The 18677-nt window shown below is 43.3% G+C and overlaps 2 protein-coding genes across 8 annotated transcripts; both read right to left on the bottom strand.

Moving 5' to 3' along the window:
- Positions 1-7574: 7574 nt before the first annotated feature.
- On the bottom strand, positions 7575-11525 carry sult2st3 (sulfotransferase family 2, cytosolic sulfotransferase 3). 3 transcript variants are annotated; one of them, XM_055903404.1, is made up of 8 exons: positions 11276-11525; positions 10729-10815; positions 9738-9946; positions 9387-9513; positions 9183-9277; positions 8889-9069; positions 8597-8724; positions 7575-8505 (listed from the first exon to the last, which is right to left on the bottom strand). In XM_055903404.1, the coding sequence occupies exons 1-7, from the start codon at positions 11409-11411 to the stop codon at positions 8609-8611; spliced, it is 951 nt and encodes a 316-aa protein (XP_055759379.1). In that variant the 5' UTR covers positions 11412-11525; the 3' UTR covers positions 7575-8505; positions 8597-8608. The 3 variants fall into 3 exon arrangements, with proteins under 3 accessions (XP_055759379.1, XP_055759380.1, XP_055759381.1); XM_055903405.1 differs by lacking the exon at positions 10729-10815; XM_055903406.1 differs by lacking the exon at positions 10729-10815 and having other exon boundaries at positions 11398-11518.
- A 2895-nt stretch (positions 11526-14420) lies between these two features.
- LOC129837985 (BOS complex subunit TMEM147-like) lies at positions 14421-18592 on the bottom strand. Of its 5 annotated transcripts, none has more exons than XM_055904592.1 (7): positions 17548-18592; positions 17158-17274; positions 16622-16691; positions 16040-16242; positions 15764-15848; positions 15478-15599; positions 14421-15066 (listed from the first exon to the last, which is right to left on the bottom strand). In XM_055904592.1, the coding sequence occupies exons 2-7, from the start codon at positions 17232-17234 to the stop codon at positions 14946-14948; spliced, it is 678 nt and encodes a 225-aa protein (XP_055760567.1). In that variant the 5' UTR covers positions 17235-17274; positions 17548-18592; the 3' UTR covers positions 14421-14945. The 5 variants fall into 5 exon arrangements, with proteins under 5 accessions (XP_055760567.1, XP_055760568.1, XP_055760571.1 ...); XM_055904593.1 differs by having other exon boundaries at positions 17862-18592; XM_055904596.1 differs by lacking the exon at positions 17548-18592 and adding an exon at positions 16886-17049 and having other exon boundaries at positions 17158-17248.
- Positions 18593-18677: the final 85 nt, after the last annotated feature.

The raw sequence follows: 18677 nt of genomic DNA, 5'->3' as shown, positions 1-18677 counted from the left end.
TTAATTCTGTATTCATTTATATTAATTGAGCAGGGTAGTTGCAGGAAATATGTGCCATGTATTTCAAGACGCCAGTACAAGAACCAAGGACTTTAGCTGGGGGCCAGTTTGCCGGGATCCAGAAAAAGACATGGAGCTCTAGAGTGGTATATGGTATTTTATTAGGATCCGTATTAGCTGTTGCAAAAGTATTTGTTTTTTTATGCATGAATATAATTGCTCACTGTTTGTCGTGGGCATTTCCTGCCTAAGTTTGCCCACTTTGCCAATAAAATAATCATTAAAATAATTGGCAACATCAAATGGTTATGTGATGAATAAGCCATCTGATTCGATGAAAGATGGAGTTGAATTTGTCTTTCTGCCCATAATTTCATTTAAAGTACTCCAAAGTTTTTTTCCATCATTCTTTATATAATTGATCTTTGCTTCATAATGAAGTTTCTTCTTCTTTTTGTTGAGTTTAGTCACAGAATTTCTCAATTTGCAGTAAGTAAGCCAGTCAGATATACAGCCAGATTTATTAGCCACTTCTTTTGCCCCATTTCTGATGGCTGTAAGCAATGGCTAGAATGGTACCTACACATTTTGATTGTTTACATACTATTTGATTAATACAAGCCAAGATGTACACTACATATTTATTTTGACAGTGAAGCTAAAACTTTTAAGGTGACTCTATATTACAGCATTTTGGTTTACGATCAAACATGTTAACTTATATGAGGCAACAGTACAGAATGTCACCTTTATTTTAATTTTTTTTTCTATTTGAGGGTATTTTCTGTTTTACCATTTAGAAATAAAAGCACTGTGTCTCACAAAGACACTGTGTTTGGAACCAAAAATCTCAAATCTGGACTCATCAGACCAAAGGACAGATTTCCACCGGTCTAATGTCCATTTCTCGTGTTTCTTGGCCCAAGCAAGTCTATTCTTATTGGTGTCCTTTAGTAGTGGTTTCTTTGCAGCAATTCGACCATGAAGACCTGATTCACACAGTCTCCTCTGAAAAGTTGATGCTGAACTGTGATGCATTTTTGAGCTGCAATTTCTGAGGCTGGTCTCTCTAATGAACTTATCCTGTGCAGCAGAGGTAACTCTGGATCTTCCTTTCCAGTTTCATCATAGTGCTTGATGTTTTTTGCGACTGCACTTGAAGAAACATTCAAAGTTCTTTAATGTAATGATGGACTGTCGTTTCTCTTTGCTTACTTGATCTGTTCTTGCCATAATATGGCTATCTTCTGTATACCACCCCTACCTTGTCACAACACAACTGATTGGCCCAAATGCATTAAGAAGGAAAGAAATTTCACAAATTCACTTTTAAGAAGGCACACCTGTTAATTAAAATGCATACCAGGTGACTAACTCATGAAGCCGGTTGAGAGAATGCCAAGACTGTGCAAAGCTGTCATCAAGGCAACGGGTGGCTACTTTGAAGAATCTCAAATATAAAATATATTTTGATTTGTTTAACACTTTTTTGGTTACTACGTGATTCCATATGTGTTATTTCATAGTTTTGATGTCTTCATTATTATTCTACAATTTAGAAAATAGTAAAAATAAAGAAAAACCCTTCAATGAGTAGGTGTGTCCAAACTTTTGACTGAACTCTAAGTGTTCAGTACTTTGTTGAAGCACTTTCGGCAGCGATTACAGCCTCGAGTCTTCTTGGGAATGATGCTACAAGCTTGGCACACCTGTATTTTGGGGAGTTTCTCCCATTCTTCTCTGCAGATCCGCTTAAGCTCTGTCAGGTTGGATGAGGAGCGTCGCTGCACAGCTATTTTCAAGTTTCTCCATGTTCGATTGGGTTCAAGTCTGGGCTCTGGCTGGGCCACTCAAGTACATTCAGAGACTTGTCCCGAAGCCACTCCTTAATTTTCTCGCATGTGTGCTTAGGGTTGCTGTCCTGTTGGAAGGTGAACCTTCGCCCGTCTGAGGTCCTGAGCGCTCTGGAGCAGGTTTTCATCAAGGATCTCTCTGTACTTTGCTCCATTCATCTTTCCCTCAATCCTGACTAGTCTGCCAGTCCCTGCCTCTGAAAAACATCCCCAAAGCATGATGCTGCCAACACCATGCTTCACCGTAGGAGTGGTCCCAGGTTTACTCCAGACGTGATGCTTGGCATTTAGGCCAAAGAGTTCAATCTTGGTTTCATCAGACCAGAGAATCTTGTTTCTTATGGTCTGAGAGTCCTTTAGGTGCCTTTTGGCAAACTCCAAGAGGGCTGTCATGTGCCTTTTACTGAGGAGTGGATTCTGTCTGGCCACTCTACTCTACCTGATTGGTGAAGTGCTGCAGAGATGGTTGTCCTTCTGGAAGGTTCTCCCATCTCCACAGATTAACTCTGGAGCTCTGTCAGAGTGACCATCCGGTTCTTGGTCACCTCCCTGACCAAGGCCCTTTTCCCCCAATTGCTCAGTTTGGCCTGGCGGCCAACTCTAGAAAGATTCTTGGTGGTTCCAAACTTCTTCCATTTAAGAATGATGGAGGCCACTGTGTTCTTGGGACCTTCAATGCTGCAGACATGTTTTGGTACCCTTGCTCAGATCTGTGCCTCGGCACAATCCTGTCTCGGAGCTCTACGGACAACTCCTTCGACCTCATGGCTTGGTTTTTGCTGTGACATGCACTGTCAAGTGTGGGACCTTATATACAGTGCCTTAAGAAAGTATTCAGACACCTTGACTTTTCCACATTTTGTGATGTTACAGCCTTATTCTAAATTGCATTAAATATTTTTTTCTATTTTTTCTAATCTTTTTTTCTTATTCATTCATTATATAGTGGGTGAATAGCATGCTATTCTCATACACACAATACCCCATAATGACAAAGTGAAAACAGGTTTTTATAAATGTATTCAAATGTACTAAGGACCGCCAGGACAGCGGAGTCAATCACCACCTTCCGGAGACACCTGAAACCCCACCTCTTTAAGGAATACCTAGGATAGGATAAAGTAGTCCTTCTGACCCCCCCCCCCCCTTAAAAGATTTAGATGCACTATTGTAAAGTGGCTGTTCCACTGGATATCTTAAGGTGAATGCACCAATTTGTAAGTCGCTCTGGATAAGAGCGTCTGCTAAATGACTTAAATGTAAATGTATTAAAATACCCAATTTACATAAGTATTCAGACCCTTTGCTATGAGACTTGAAATTGAGCTCAGGTGCATCCTGCTTCCATTGATCATCCTTGAGATGTTTCTACAACTTCATTGGAGTGCACCTGTGGTAAATTAAATTGATTGGACATGATTTGGAAAGGCACAGAACTGTCTATATAAGGTCCCACTGTTGACAGTGCATGTCTGAGCAAAAACCAAGCCATGAGGTCTAAGGAATTGTCCCTAGACCGCCGAGACATGGAACAGGTAGGTTCGCTGGACCTTATTTATGGTTCCTTCACGTGTAAAGGTGGTGGAATTATTAGGGAATTAAGTCAAGGTCAGAATACGGCGTATCTGTAGACACACCTACGCCACACCTTAATTTATTCATTCAATATATAGTGGGTGAATAGCATGCTATTCTCATACTTAAATTCAAGGTCAGGATATGCAGAGAAAAGCGCATAAAAGGATGATTACATTCTATTTACGCTTGCTTAACTTGGGTCAGAATCTGGGCCTGAGTGAATATGCTAAAATACATAAAGTGCATTAATTTCCAAACGGATATGTATGGAAACACCTTAAAATAAAATGTGACATTATGTACAGTCGCCTCATCTAAAACATTTGTCTAATCCAAAATGCTGGAGTACAGAGCCAAGTTAAAAGTTTTAGCTTCACTGTCCAAATATGGTACATTTACAGAGGAGTGTAATTGGGCCGGTTTCATTCATCCTTTACTTGCCTGTTCATTCATACCAACAGGTCTCTGTGGAGTGTTCTGTCCATGCATTCAGGCCGTTAAGATGGCAGAGAAATACGGAGTGTTTCCTACTCTCTCATGTTCCATGGACACATTTTATGTTGCGAACCAGCATTCGGGAGAGGTATAACATAGAGGTATGCATATGGCATGTTGCTGATTGTACAGATGTATAGATATGCATCTTCATGTATTGTTGAACATTTCCATGAGCTGTTTCTCCACTACCCCATGCACACTATTCAGCATTCATTGTCCAGCATCAACTCAGTCATATCACAAAGCCCTTTGTGTAACGGCTGTCCTCGCTGACAGAAGGAGAGGACCAAAACGCAGAGTGGTTAGTGTTCATTATTTACTGAAAGTCAACAAAACACTTCAAAATACAAAACAACCAACAAACGTGACAAAACTGAAACAGTCCTGTGTGGCACAAAACCTGACACAGGAACAAACACCCACAAAACACACTTGAAACCCAGGCTGCCTAAGTATGATTCTCAATCAGGGACAACGCCTCTGATTGAGAATCATACCCGGCCGAACACAAACATCCCAACATAGAAAATCACACATAGACAAACCCACCCAACTCACGCTCTGACCAACTAAATAAATACAAGACAAAAGAAAACAGGTCAGGAACGTGACATAACCCCCCCCTTAAGGTGCGAACTCCGGGCGCACCAGCATAAACTCTAGGGGAGGGTCTGGGTGGGCGTCTGTCCACGGTGGCGGCTCTGGCGCTGGTCGTGGTCCCCACCCCACCATAGTCAATCCCCTCCTCCGTAGCCTCCTCCAAATTAACCCCACTAGATTAAGGGGCAGCACCGGACTGAGGGGCAGCACCGGACTGAGGGGCAGCACCGGAATGAGGGGCAACACCGGAATGAGGGGCAGCACCGGACTGAGGGACGGATCCTGGCTGGCTGGCGGATCCTGGCTGGCTGGCTCTGGCGGATCCTGGCTGGCTGGCTCTGGCGGATCCTGGCTGACTGGCGGCTCCTGGCTGGCTGGCTCCTGGCTGGCTGGCTCTGGCGGCTCCTGGCTGGCTGGCTCTGGCGGCTCCTGGCTGCCTGGCGGCCCTGGCGGATCCTGGCTGGCTGGCGGATCCTGGCTGGCTGGCGGATTCTGGCTGGCTGGCGGCCCTGGCGGATCCTGGCTGGCTGGCGGCCCTGGCGGATCCTGGCTGGCTGGCGGCCCTGGCGGATCCTGTCTGGCTGGCGGCGCTGGCGGAACCTGGCTGGCTGGCGGATCCTGGCTGGCTGGCGGCCCTGGTAGATCCTGGCTGGCTGGCGGCGCTGGCGGATCCTGGCTGGCGGCCCTGGCGGATCCTGGCTGGCTGGCGGCCCTGGCGGATCCTGGCTGGCGGGCTCTGGCTGGTCCTGGCTGGAAGGCTCTGGCTGCTCTTGTCTGGCGGAAGGCTCTGGCTGCTCCTGTCTGGCGGAAGGCTCTGGCTGCTCCTGTCTGGCGGAAGGCTCTGGCTGCTCCTGTCTGGCGGAAGGCTCTAGCGGCTCCTGTCTGGCGGAAGGCTCTGGCGGCTCCTGTCTGGTGGAAGGCTCTAGCGGCTCCTGTCTGGCGGAAGGCTCTAGCGGCTCCTGTCTGGCGGAAGGCTCTAGCGGCTCCTGTCTGGCGGAAGGCTCTAGCGGCTCCTGTCTGGCAGACGGCTCTGAAGGCTCAGGACAGACGGGCGGCTTTGAAGGCTCAGTACAGACGGGCGGCTTTGAAGGCTCAGTACAGACGGGCGGCTTTGAAGGCTCAGTACAGACGGACGGCTTTGAAGACTCAGTACAGACGGGCAGCTCTGACGGCTCGAGACAGACGGACAGCGCTGGGCAGGCAGGCAGCTCAGACAGCGCTGGGCAGGCAGGAGCTCAGACAGCGCTGGGAAGGCAGGCAGCTCAGACAGCGCTGGGCAGGCAGGCAGCTCAGACACTGGCTGCGCTGGAGAGGAGGAAGGCTCTGACAGCGCTGGACAGGTGGGAGCAACTGGAGAGAGAAGACGGAGAGACAGCCTGGTGCGGGGGGCTGCCACTGGAGGACTGGTACGTGGAGGTGGCACCGGAAAAACCGGACCGTGAAGGAGGACACGTGCTCTTGAGCACCGAGCCCACCCAACCTTACCTGGTTGAATGGCCCCCGTAGCCCTGCCAGTGCGGCGAGGTGGAATAGCCCGCACTGGGCTATGCTGGCGAACCGGGGACACCATTTGTAAGGCTGGTGCCAGGTACGCCGGCCCGAGGAGACGCACTGGAGGCCAGATGCGTTGGGCAGGCTTCATGACACCCGGCTCGATGCCCAACCTAGCCCGGCCAGTGTGGCAAGGTGGAATAGCCCGCACTGGACTAAGCACGCGTACTGGGGACACCGTGCGCTTTACCGCATAACACGGTGTCTGACCAGTAGACGCCCTCTCACTCCACGGTAAGCACGGGGAGTTGGCTCAGGTATCCTACCCGGCTTTGCCACACTCCGCGTGTGCCCCCGCCCCTCCCCCCCCAATAAATTTTTGGGTCTGACTCTCGGGATTCCGTGCTAGCCGCGTACCTTCATACCGCCGGTTCCTCTCTCCGGTTGCCTCTGCTCTCCTCGCTGCCTCCAGCTGTTCCCATGGGAGGCGATCCTTTCCAGCCAGGATCTCCTCTAATGTGTAGCAACCCTTGCCGTCCAAGACGTCTTCCCATGTCCATTCCTGTGTCTGTCTCTGCTGCTGTCGCTGCCCTTTTCGACTCCGCTTGGTCCTTTGGTGGTGGGTGTTTCTGTAACGGCTGTCCTCGCTGACAGAAGGAGAGGACCAAAACGCAGAGTGGTTAGTGTTCATTATTTACTGAAAGTCAACAAAACACTTCAAAATACAAAACAACCAACAAACGTGACAAAACCGAAACAGTCCTGTGTGGCACAAAACACCCACAAAACACACGTGAAACCCAGGCTGCCTAAGTATGATTCTCAATCAGGGACAACGATTGACAGCTGCCTCTGATTGAGGATCATACCCGGCCGAACACAAACATCCCAACATAAAAAATCACACATAGACAAACCCACCCAACTCACGCCTTGACCAACTAAATAAATACAAGAAAAAGAAAACAGGTCAGGAACGTGACACTTTGGGGTGGTGTACTGGACTAAGATTAATCTAAATCCTGGAAATAAAATGCTATTTCAATGGGAATTCTCCATTGGCCATGCTTTTTAGTCCAGGACTCGGCGTAATCTGTGTCCTGTAAATCAGACCTTTGTGTTACCTGCCTCATCCTCACACTGTCAGGGCCAGGGCTAGTCAGGGCTTAGAGACTGATCGTTATAAGCCTATGACATAGGACTGTGAGAAGTTGATATCACCTTAGCCACCCTAATAATATGTTGATTTCTACAGGGAACCATTTGCGATGACTGGTGTATGACTGCTTTCTGCGAACCATGTGTTCAATGCCAAATGGTTCGTGAAGTCAATAAGGAGATTCCTAACTGACACAGCCGGAAAGTGAATGCTGATCCCCAAAGTGTTGTCTCCCGCAGTGAGGACCCTCAAGTTTTTGTACAAGAAACTTATTATGGTTACATTAGGACTGTTGTCATCTGAAGACTATGCCTGCAAGTCAATAAACGTTTTATGTGAGCACAACCCTTTAGCCAAATCCTCAGCAGTAAGAAAAAACAAGACACAGTACCATGTGACTGTCAGATGTATACAATGTGTAATATAACTTACAGTATTTTACTATTTATGATAAGTCTGTTATTACCAGATTATGGCTCATTTAAATGTATTCAACTACCAGATGTTTATATAAAAATGAAAAGAAATGTGAAATAAGTACTACACAAGAATAGTTCAGAATGTTTCGTAAGTTCTTGAGTTCTTGTATTATTATTGTATTGCTAGATATTACTGCACTATTGGAGCTAGAAACATAAACATTGTTATCAGCACATGCACCTGCGATAACATCTGCAGAACTGTATACGCGACCAATAAACTTTGATTTGAAAGCCGGTCATTGACTAAACCAACAAGCACCGAGTTCAATCAAAATACTAACAAAGTTACAAAATATCCAGTTAACCACAAGTCATTCCTGTGGCAGCAGGACTTTTGGACCATTTCAAATCAAATTTTATTTGTCACATGCTTCATAAACAACAGGTGTAGACTAATAGTGAAATGCTTACTTACGGTCCCTTCCCAACAATGCAGAGCAAAAAAAAGAAAAATTATTGAAAAATAATAACAAGAGGAATAAATGCACAATGAGTAACAATGACTTGGTTATATACACAGTGTACCAGTACCGAGACAATGTACTTGTATTTGGTGGTGACTTTTTAGATCAACTTGACCTGGGCTGGGTTTTCGTGAATTGTTCCAATGCAATTATGATTTTAGTGCTACGATGCTTTTGGGAAACCCAGCCCAGGTGCTTTTTATTGTATTGTCAGTGTACTGCTGAGGTTCCAGGGCACGGCCAGTGTACTGCTGAGGTTCCAGGGCACGGTTAGTGTACTGCTGAGGTTCCAGGGCACGGCCAGTGTACTGCTGAGGTTCCAGGGCACGGCTAGTGTACTGCTGAGGTTCCAGGGCACGGCCAGTGACATTACACTTATGCTGTGGATGCAGAGATGCATTTAGAAAGTCAATTTGTTTTAAATTCTCCACTGTCTAACTGCCTGCAATGTCAAGAAAATGTTGTCGGTACCTTTCCACCTGTTCACTCCTCATCCCATGGGAATTTTATGTTTGTTCCGTTCATTTCCTCTTTTAGGATCGCTGTGAATTTGGAATCCTGCTCAGGACTGAAGTGATTTTTCCAGTCTCCAGCAACCCCTGAAAGAACAAGGAGAATGTGCTTTAATTGAACAGTGAAATTCATGGAAGCAGAGAGTGGTTGCAGTAGCGCATGATGAGAGAACATTATACTACTAGCAGCATTCTGGGTTCCTATCCCACTGCAGGGAGTGATTAACCCCTATCTTGCCAGTTTCCACTACCTTTTCTAAGGAAGGTGGACTTGCTGCTATCCATGATCTCCTGTGGCACGAGGGAGTAGTTTGACATTGCATTTAACTTCATGTTGCTGAAACAGCAGTGGTTGGCTACACGATCCAGAGTTTCTTCACTTAGGTCCCGACCAAGGAACCGTGAGAGGCGTTCCAGAACTCCACGCAGGTCCTTCAGGAGAGAAACAAACATATGTTAGCAGTTTGGCCTGGGGTTAGCCTAGTTCACTATCCATTAGTCTGGTCACGCAGGGTTGAGGCGGTTTGCATTGATTGGTGTTTTACCTTGACCATTTCTTCATAGGTAATGTATAGGATTCTATCTCCCAGATCTGAATTTCGCCAGCTTTTCACATGGTCTGTCCACTTCCCAAACAACACTGTGTAGATAAACAAATGTTAATTGCAATCAAACCCAGTTACCCTCTTCTTTTAGTATGGGCATCAAAAGGTCTCTCAAATGTATTTATATATCCTAGCAATTTTCACCTTGCCCAGAGAGAAACTTATTTAGAAACTCATCAAAAGTCCCAGGGTCATCCAGGAAACTGGCCATCTTGTGGAAGTGAAATGATGACACCATGACATCTTTTGGGTTCCGGGTAACATAGATTACCTAAATGAAAGCAAATAAAGTTTTAAATATGAGTTCCATAGACAAACTTTCAAGAGCCCAGTGTGATAGCTAAATTATAGGGTTAATTACATTGCATGTAGGTACATTTTTCCAATTGTTTTATTAATTTGCAATGCTGAAGCCAGTCCATTAAACGTACTGCAAGAGTCTCTTCAGTTGTTACTGTCTAGTAGTTGCTCTCAGTTCCTGGATCAGGGCCCTACCTTGGCTTTGGAGGGGAAGAAGGAGGGGGGCATGAGATGGTAGGGCATATGAGAGACCATTGCCCGTGGTGAGGGCAGACGGTCCAGAACTAGGGCTGCTCGTGTCTCCTCCAGCCAGGGAACCCGGTCCCAGTTGGGAATAGTTTGCACTGGAGTAAGGTCTCCTCCATTTAGGACTAAAGGTACAATCTCTTGCATCCATGTGGTGCCTGGGAAACATTACCTTAATCAGTTATTGTAAGTAAGTCCTATTATAGTAATAAAAAACACATTACATATTTTCTTTCGTCTGACAAGTTTTTAGGATGTAAAAATGTCAAACTGCAATGCCTGGGAGACAAAACTGCATTGGTGTAAACTACTTAAATAGTACTTTAAAGTATTTTTTTACTTAAGTATTTTTTTGGTGGCATCTGTACCTTACTATATATATTTTTGACAACTTTTACTTTTACTTCACTACATTCCTAAAGAAAGTATTGTACTTTTTACATTTTTTCCGACAACCAAAAATACTACATTTTCAATGCAGCAGGGCAGGAACATTTTGAAATTCATGCACTTATCAAGAGAACGTGTCATTCCTACTGCCTCTGGTCTGGCTGACTCACTAAACACAAATGCATATTTTGTAGATAACGTCTGAGTGTTGGAGTGTGCCCCTGGCTATCCGTACATTTTAAAAACAAGAAAATGGTGCCGTCTGCTTTGATTAATATAAGGAATTTGAAATTATTTATACTTTTCCTTTCGATACTTAAGTATATTTTAGCAATTAGATTTACTTTTGATACTTAAGTATATTAAAAACCAAATACATTTAGACTTTTACTCAGGTAACGTTAGTATTGTACTAGGTGACTTTCACTTTTAGTAACTTTCTATGAACTATTACTATTACTCAAGTTTGACAATTTGGTACTTTTTCCACCACTACTAAACTGTAAATGACATGAAGCCATACTAACGTTAAAGTACAGTATGTTCTTACCAGACTTTGGGTAGGTCACTGTGAAAATGTCTTCATCTTCAACTTTAATTTCCTCCGCGTATTTAAAACTTTCAAAAGAGTGAGTTTCTTTCGGGCACAAAAGACCGTGATAAACGATATAATTTCCATCATTCGCCATACTTAAACACAGTTTACACAGTTAAAGTATGCTAATCTTCGGTGAAAAACAATGTCCGTGAGTCAGTAAAATGGGAGGGAAGTGCATTCCTTTTTGTGCAATTTGTGCGCAGATGCCAAAACATTCCAACAATTCACTCAGCCGATAGCAGCATAATTCATTGACAATAATACACTAATAATAATAGTAATTCATAATAAGTTAAATAATTGCTCATACTAATATTACTACTAATAATACAAATGTTGAATAGATAGATTTGGACCCATCCCACGATGCAGTTACAACACCAAAATTGGTAAATTATGTCATGTTTGAAAATTATGTCAAGTTGTTGATCCCTGGATTTGAAGGTGCCTCAAAGCTGGCAGATCACAATGAGATATGGAAATCTTTTGCATAAATTACCTGATTTGGGGTAAGTAATGGCAAACACATCGCTGTCCTGAACTTTGAAATCATTGGCATATTTCAGACTCTCCTCATTGTGAACCACAGTTGGTAACAAAATTCCATGGTGAAGAAAGTACCTGTCTGATGCCATGGCATAACTGGAACACACTCAGGTATAGCCTGCAGTAAAGTTCTGCAAGTTCAGCCCTGACCTAGAGACATATGTTTAATGCATCAATGCAAATGTGAGAGAGGAAAGAATCCCTCCCCCTCTTGTAGCTCTTTCTTGCAATGGGGCCTTTGTCAAGGGCAGAATCACCCAGAGAAGGGCTTGAGATGGGATGGATGGCCCCTGCAGGAGCAGTAAACCCAATACAAGAAAGGAAGGAGTGTTTGTAAACCTTTTCACTGTCTCTATCTATTCCCCACAGCCATAGGGTATGCAAACAATGGGACATCCCACCTAATGTTGTAACCATTACAAATAGGTCTATGTTGCCAATGAATAACAAGGAGAAGCACTCTCCATAATATTTGAGATACCTTTATTGCTATGGGATGATCAGTTGAACAGCTTAAAAAAGTGTGATGTGTTTCGCCATGGCCTTCTACCTTGCTGCAGGAGGAGCTACCATTTGTCTGTCCAGAAGACTGAGCTCACCTCACTCCTGTTCCTTCACTTCCTTGCTTTCACTGAGATATGGTAACATTTCGCACAATAATGTTATTATGCATGAACAACTCTTGTATTGTGATGTAATGCACATTTGATGCAGCCAGGCCTAACTGAAACTGACTAGCAGATACTGTAGGTCAGTTATTGTGACTAGGACTCACTCAATGGAGCCTTTGTCCAGGGCAGAACTGTAAGTCTGGGGCAGAATGCCAGAGAGGGGGCCTGAGAGATAGGATATGGCCCTGTGTTTGCCATCCTGTAATTTAGGCTACATTTATACAGGCAGACCATTTCTGATCATTTCCACTAATAGGCCTTTTGACCAATCAGATCAGTTCTGAAAAATATCTGATCCTTAGAGCTTAAATATGGCAGAGTTAAGATGCCACATACCAAGACATTCAAATCTGTTGCATGAACTTCCTTGATAAAAGATATGTAATGGCTTCCTCTTCCCATACATTTACAGGATTGACCAAGTGCCTCTTGGCTGAAAAGCATGCTACATTACATGAGTGTAATACAAGGTTACAAAGTGCTGGTTTAGCAGGGGCCTGTTTAGAAGGGTGTAGAGTACCTTACAAAATAATCCTACAGGAATCTTGTAGGACTTTTAGTTAGGGTTTAATGAATGTTCAGATAGAAATGTATTATGTAAAACAGAAACTATTGTGTCAGGTAGAATGTAATCGTGTTGGCTCAGTTTCTTACATTTATATAGGAATGTTTTACTTCACTGAATACAGCCCAAGTCCCCGGTCAACATAGTGGAGCGCCAACAATCACAAAGCATGAGACCTTTTTGAAGTGAGGGAGGAAACAGGTTGGTCAATAGGTTTCTACACAGACTATACTGGTCAACAGGTTTCTATACAGACTAGACAACAGGTGTCTACACAGACTAGACTGGTCAACAGGTTTTTACACAGACTAGACTGGGCAACAGGTTTCTACACAGATTAGACTGGTCAACAGGTTTCTACAAAGACTAGACTGGTCAACTGGTGTCTACACAGACTAGAGTGGTCAACAGGTTTCTATACAAACAAGACTGGTCAACAGGTTTCTATACAAACAAGACTGGTCAACAGGTTTCTATACAGACTAGACTGGTCAACAGGTTTCTATACAGAATAGACTGGTCAACAGGTTTTTACACAGACTAGACTGGTCAACAGGTTTCTATAAAGACTAGACTGGTCATCGGGTTTCTACACAGACTAGACAACATGTTTCCATAAAGACTAGACTGGTCAACAGGTGTCTACACAGACAAGACTGGTCAACAGGTTTCTACACAGACTAGACTGGTCAACAGGTTTCTATACAAACAAGACTGGTCAACAGGTTTCAATACAGACTAGACTGGTCAACAGGTTTCTATACATACTAGACTGGTCAACAGGTTTTTACACAGACTAGACTGGTCAACAGGTTTCTACACAGACTAGACTGGTCAACAGGTTTCTATACAAACAAGACTGGTCAACAGGTTTTTATACATACTAGACTGGTCAACAGGTTTCTATACAAACAAGACTGGTCAACAGGTTTCTACACAGACTAGACAACATGTTTCCATAAAGACTAGACTGGTCAACAGGTTTCAATACAGACTAGACTGGTCAACAGGTTTCTATACATACTAGACTGGTCAACAGGTTTCTATACAAACAAGACTGGTCAACAGGTTTCTACACAGACTATACTGGTCAACATGTTTCTATAAAGACTAGACTGGTCATCAGGTTTCTACACAGACTAGACAACATGTTTCCATAAAGACTAGACTGGTCAAGAGGTTTCTATACAGACTAGACTGGTCATCAGGTTTTTACACAGACTAGACAACATGCTTCCATAAAGACTGGTCAACAGGTGTCTACACAGACTAGACTAGTCAACAGGTGTCTACACAGACTAGATTGGTCAACAGGTTTCTACAGACTAGACTGGTCAACAGGTTTCTACAGACTAGACTGGTCAACAGGTTTCTATACAGACTAGACTGGTCAACAGGTTTCTATACAGACCAGACTAGTCATTTTAAGGCTAACTACAAGGGGAACAAATCTATTATCTCCGGCGTGAATTAGAAGTGGCATTCCGGTGCTAGGTGTGGAGCGGCGATTCTTTCGTTTGGAAATGCAATATGTGTGGGAATCTGGACACAAGAGTATTCATCATTCAAGGACAAGTCCACTACTGTACAGACACCAAGTCACCATGGAAATCAGCAGAATTGGGCCCCACAGTACATAATAGGGTTTGTAGTAACAGTAGGTCAGGTGTGACAGCAAGTCAGATGTGATTTGATTATCTCCCTACACCACACATAAAGCTCTCATACGAGGAGCCCGAACTACACCTCAATGTTGAGTACAAATTTGACCTCCATCTCCTGCCTTTTGTAAATATGCTATACAAAATCTAATTAAAACATTGTCTATCTTATGTAATAAGCACACTGTGCACAATCAAAAGTAGCATATTAAGTCATTTATTGGCCATTCACTCACACCTCACTAAGTTTCCATAGAGTAGGATAACCCACTGCTACCATGTTTTATGTAATCTTACGACAACATAAGTACACCATTATGCTGCTTCAGTCGTGATAAGCGCACCAACATTTGTATTTCATCATGTCGAATGAGATTAAATTAATCTTCCTTCATATCTGCAGTAATGCAGGTGAGCACACAGTAACAACAGTATTGTACCATCAGCTTAGATGTCAAAATAGTTTAGTAACTGTACTACAACGCTTAAGAGGCATCCACTTTCATCCACTTGTTATAAATACTCAAACTACCATACTAATTCAGCACAATAATAAATCATACATAAAAAAGTAGTATCATAACATTAAAAAAAGTCAAATCATGAATGCTCACATTCCTGCCCTCTTTCTGAGCGATACAAAATGTATCTTTGCAGGCAAAGTCTGGTTGAAAGGCTCTGTGTGTGTGTGTTAAAGACCCTCTTTGTTTGGGGTCGCAGCTAGTCTCAGTTGCTGTGCACCAGTGTGACGAAGAGGAAGAGAGAACAGAGGGAGATGGATCCAGTGAGCACCGCCTTCACCAGGAGGGCTGTCCAGCTCCCCAGCAGGAACACGTGGACAAACAACCTGAGAAAAGTTAGAGGACAGAGGAGAAAATTAGTAGATGTCTATGAACAATTATTATGATGGATGTGTAGCTATGTTTATACAAATATGTCAATTGTTGACTACTATGTAACTGATTGTTGCTAACATCATATAATTACGATGGATTATGACATGAACTTGGAGGCGTCATTGTTTTCAGGACCATTTCAATAATGTATTGTTTCTTTTGAAAAATAGGGGTTGGTCACCCAGACCGTTACACAACTGTAGCTATCAGTGTTTATAATGACCTCTAGCGGTGTTCAGAAAAACTTCAGTTCCCTCCCCAGAACAGATGAGCTGAAAACCAGCTCTGTAAGGGTGACCATTTCTTCAGTATGCAGTTCCACAGGTCCCTTCCCTGGGTACGTTGAAGTATGTGATACTCACTCCATGAGGAAGGCCTTGTATACACACAGCCCTAACAGTACAGTCACAGGAAGACGGAAGCTCTTCGGGAGGTCGTACCGCGTGAACATCCACACCACTGCTGCCATGGCAATATAGTGCACCTGAATTAGAACGCAACACCGAATTTCCTTAGAAACTATACTTCTACTAAGCCCTCCACAGGAAATGTAATGTTGATGAGTATTCATTATCTAAGTATTTATTGGAAGTCAAAATAAATGTCTATTTGATTCAGCAGTATAAGTGTCAGTGCAAGGGGATTTACCAGGCTGATGTTGGAGTCGAAGCTCATCTGTATGTACTTCCAGTCAAACTCAATGCCTCTGGCACCCACCCATAGAGGTATACACCTGGATGACAGGGCAAGAGGATTAAATACAAGAGACAACATTGCAAATAAACATAATGGGAACTATACTAGTGAGCTTGGGTAGTGAATGACTATAATCTACACAGAAATGAATGTGAATCTGGAATGCACCCAAAGAGATTGAAAGAGAAACAGCAGGGGGACAGAGAAAGATAGAGAAAGAGAATGTACCTTGACATAACAAGCTCTGCTGTAGCCCATCCCATCGCTGCCACCATGATCTTGTACTCTCCCTTCCCTGCATTTCTGGACATGACCAGATGCAGGCCCAGAAGGTCAGCTAGGTCCACTGTGGCCTTCATAAATTCACCAACAAAGTCATACACACCAGCTCCTCCCTCCCATGTGGGGAAGAATGTGGCTAGAAATAGCATCTGGAACAGAGACATTGTTCATTTTTTATTGTCACATACACAGGATAGGTGCAGTGAAACGTCTTGTTTTACAGGGTCAGCCATAGTAGTAGGGCGCCCCTGTAGCAAATTAGGGTTAATTGGCATACTCAAGGGCACATTTTCACCTTGTCGGCTCGAGTATTCAAACCAGCGACCTTTTGGTTACTAAACACTAGGCTACCTGCCACCTTAGTAGGATACATATTAACTAGTAATAACTACTAACTAATGGGCTACATTAGTAATCAAGCAGTTTTCAGTCTGCATCCCAATGTGATCGATCATTAGTTCCTTTGACAGAATGATGATACTTTTATTGCTTTTCAGAAAACAGACAGTTTGGACAGTCAATGCTCACCTTGCATAGCTGCACAAATAGGTAGGTAGCTCCTGCTTGAACACATCTCCAGAATGCATTGTATTCTGATCTATAATATGGATAGAGAGAGACGCATCTGTACACTAGAATGGTTTGAACATGGTTGCCTAGAGTGGCAGGAGGATTGGCTGACCTCTCAATCTGCTGACATTTCCATGTAGATTACATTTCACCCTCTACTATATATATATTTAACTTGGCAAGTGAGTTAAGAACAAATTCTTATTTACAATGACGGCCTACCCCGGACGACGCTGGCCCAATTGTGCGCCGCCCTATGGGATCCCCAATCACGGCCGGATATGATACAGCCTGGATTCGAAACAGGGACTGTAGTGACACCTCTTACACTGAGATGCCGTGCCTTAGACCGCGGCGCCACTCGGGAGCCCAATAAGGGTGACTAGCTAGTGAACAGATCATAAAAAAATACATGTTCAGTAGCTAAATGTACGGGGTCAACTAACAAATTAATTTAATGCAGTTTATATAGTATGAGAGGTGCTGATATTTACAGTCCACTGCACTTGTAGGTGATAAAGTAGGGGAAATAAGCCAAGGCCAAGCAATTTCCGAAATGAAATAGCGTCATATTGCCAGGGAGTCCAACACTGGCGAATTCTCCAACGAGTCTGAAGGAATGAAGACATGATAGCTATTAGCTAGCAACAATTATTGACACAACATTAGCTAGCTAACGTTAGTTATTTAATATTTATGAAGCATTGGAGCAGATAATCTGAAAGTAACGTTACTTGCTAGCGTCCTCTCTTCCTGCACACTCAAAAAGCAAGGCCTAACATATTTATTCCCCTCGTATTACAAATTGAAATCTGTTAGATAAGTTAAATGCATAAAAATAACACACGTCTAAATGAAGATCGGCACGAATCATTCAGAAATACCTGTATTTACTCAGGTTGACCAATGGATTATTGAGATGCTAATGCTGGTTTGCTAACTCGTTGGATGAACGACGGAAACTAGTTTTCCACTAGTTACCACAGCCACAATGTCCAAAATTGGCTGTATTGTAGAAAATTCATAAAATCAAAAATGTGCGTTTTGGTATTAATTCAGGGTTAGGCATACGATTAGCAGTGTGGATTGAGTAAAGTTCCAAATCAGATTTTAAGAAGATAAATTGTAGAAATAGGCGAGATTAATAACTTCGTGGCTGTGGTAACTAGTGACGACTCGGAAACTACCAAAGTCCTACCTTTAAATGATTCCGCTATCCCGTGATGTCTCCGACCCTATCGTTCCGCTCGGTTGTTAGCGTTTTAGAACAGGTACTCAAAGAGGGTCTTGTAAAGCAAATGGACGGAACAACAGAACGGAGTCACCATGGTTAACCGTAATACTTGCAGGGCAGGACTTCGGCAGTTTCTGCAAAGATTGTTTAGTATGAAAATGTTTTAAAACTCGGTGGTTTCTGTTGTTCATGCAACGAGTAAATAGTTCATGCATCGTCGTTGACATGACAAATACAACTAATGACAATTTATAAGCTTAAGGATATTTGCAGCACTATAGCTAGCCTGGACATCCGCTATTCTTCACTGACAAACGACGTTAGCAACAATAGAGCCATCTGGCGGTAGCAGGGCTACACTATATGTAGTAGTCTAACGTCAGAGTTAAAGGCCCAGTGCAGTCAAAAACGTGATTGTCTGTTTCAAAAATATTTCCAAACTATGAGCTTGGAATAGTACTCTGAAAACTGTCAAATTATGATAATGCCCTTTTAGTGTAAGAGCTGTTTGAAAAGACAGCCTGAAATGTCAACCTCTTTTGGTGGGATGAAATTTTGGTCTGCTCTTGCTAAGAAACACTCTGTTTCTTTTTGACCATTTTAATTTAAAACAATCACAGTAAGGTACTTAATTGTTACCCAGAAATGATTTGATATTGAGATATGACTACACTGGACCTTTAAAGCTCATTGTGGTCGTTCAGGCATCCACAATGTGCAGTAGTCTAGGCTAGTCTAATTAATATAGAAATGTACAACCATGCTATAATGTCATTCCAA

The sequence above is a fragment of the Salvelinus fontinalis genome, chromosome 38, assembly GCF_029448725.1.
Source record: "Salvelinus fontinalis isolate EN_2023a chromosome 38, ASM2944872v1, whole genome shotgun sequence".
Taxonomy (NCBI): domain Eukaryota; kingdom Metazoa; phylum Chordata; class Actinopteri; order Salmoniformes; family Salmonidae; genus Salvelinus; species Salvelinus fontinalis.
Note: the sequence above shows the minus strand (reverse complement) of the source record. Positions and strands in the feature narration are given on the sequence as shown.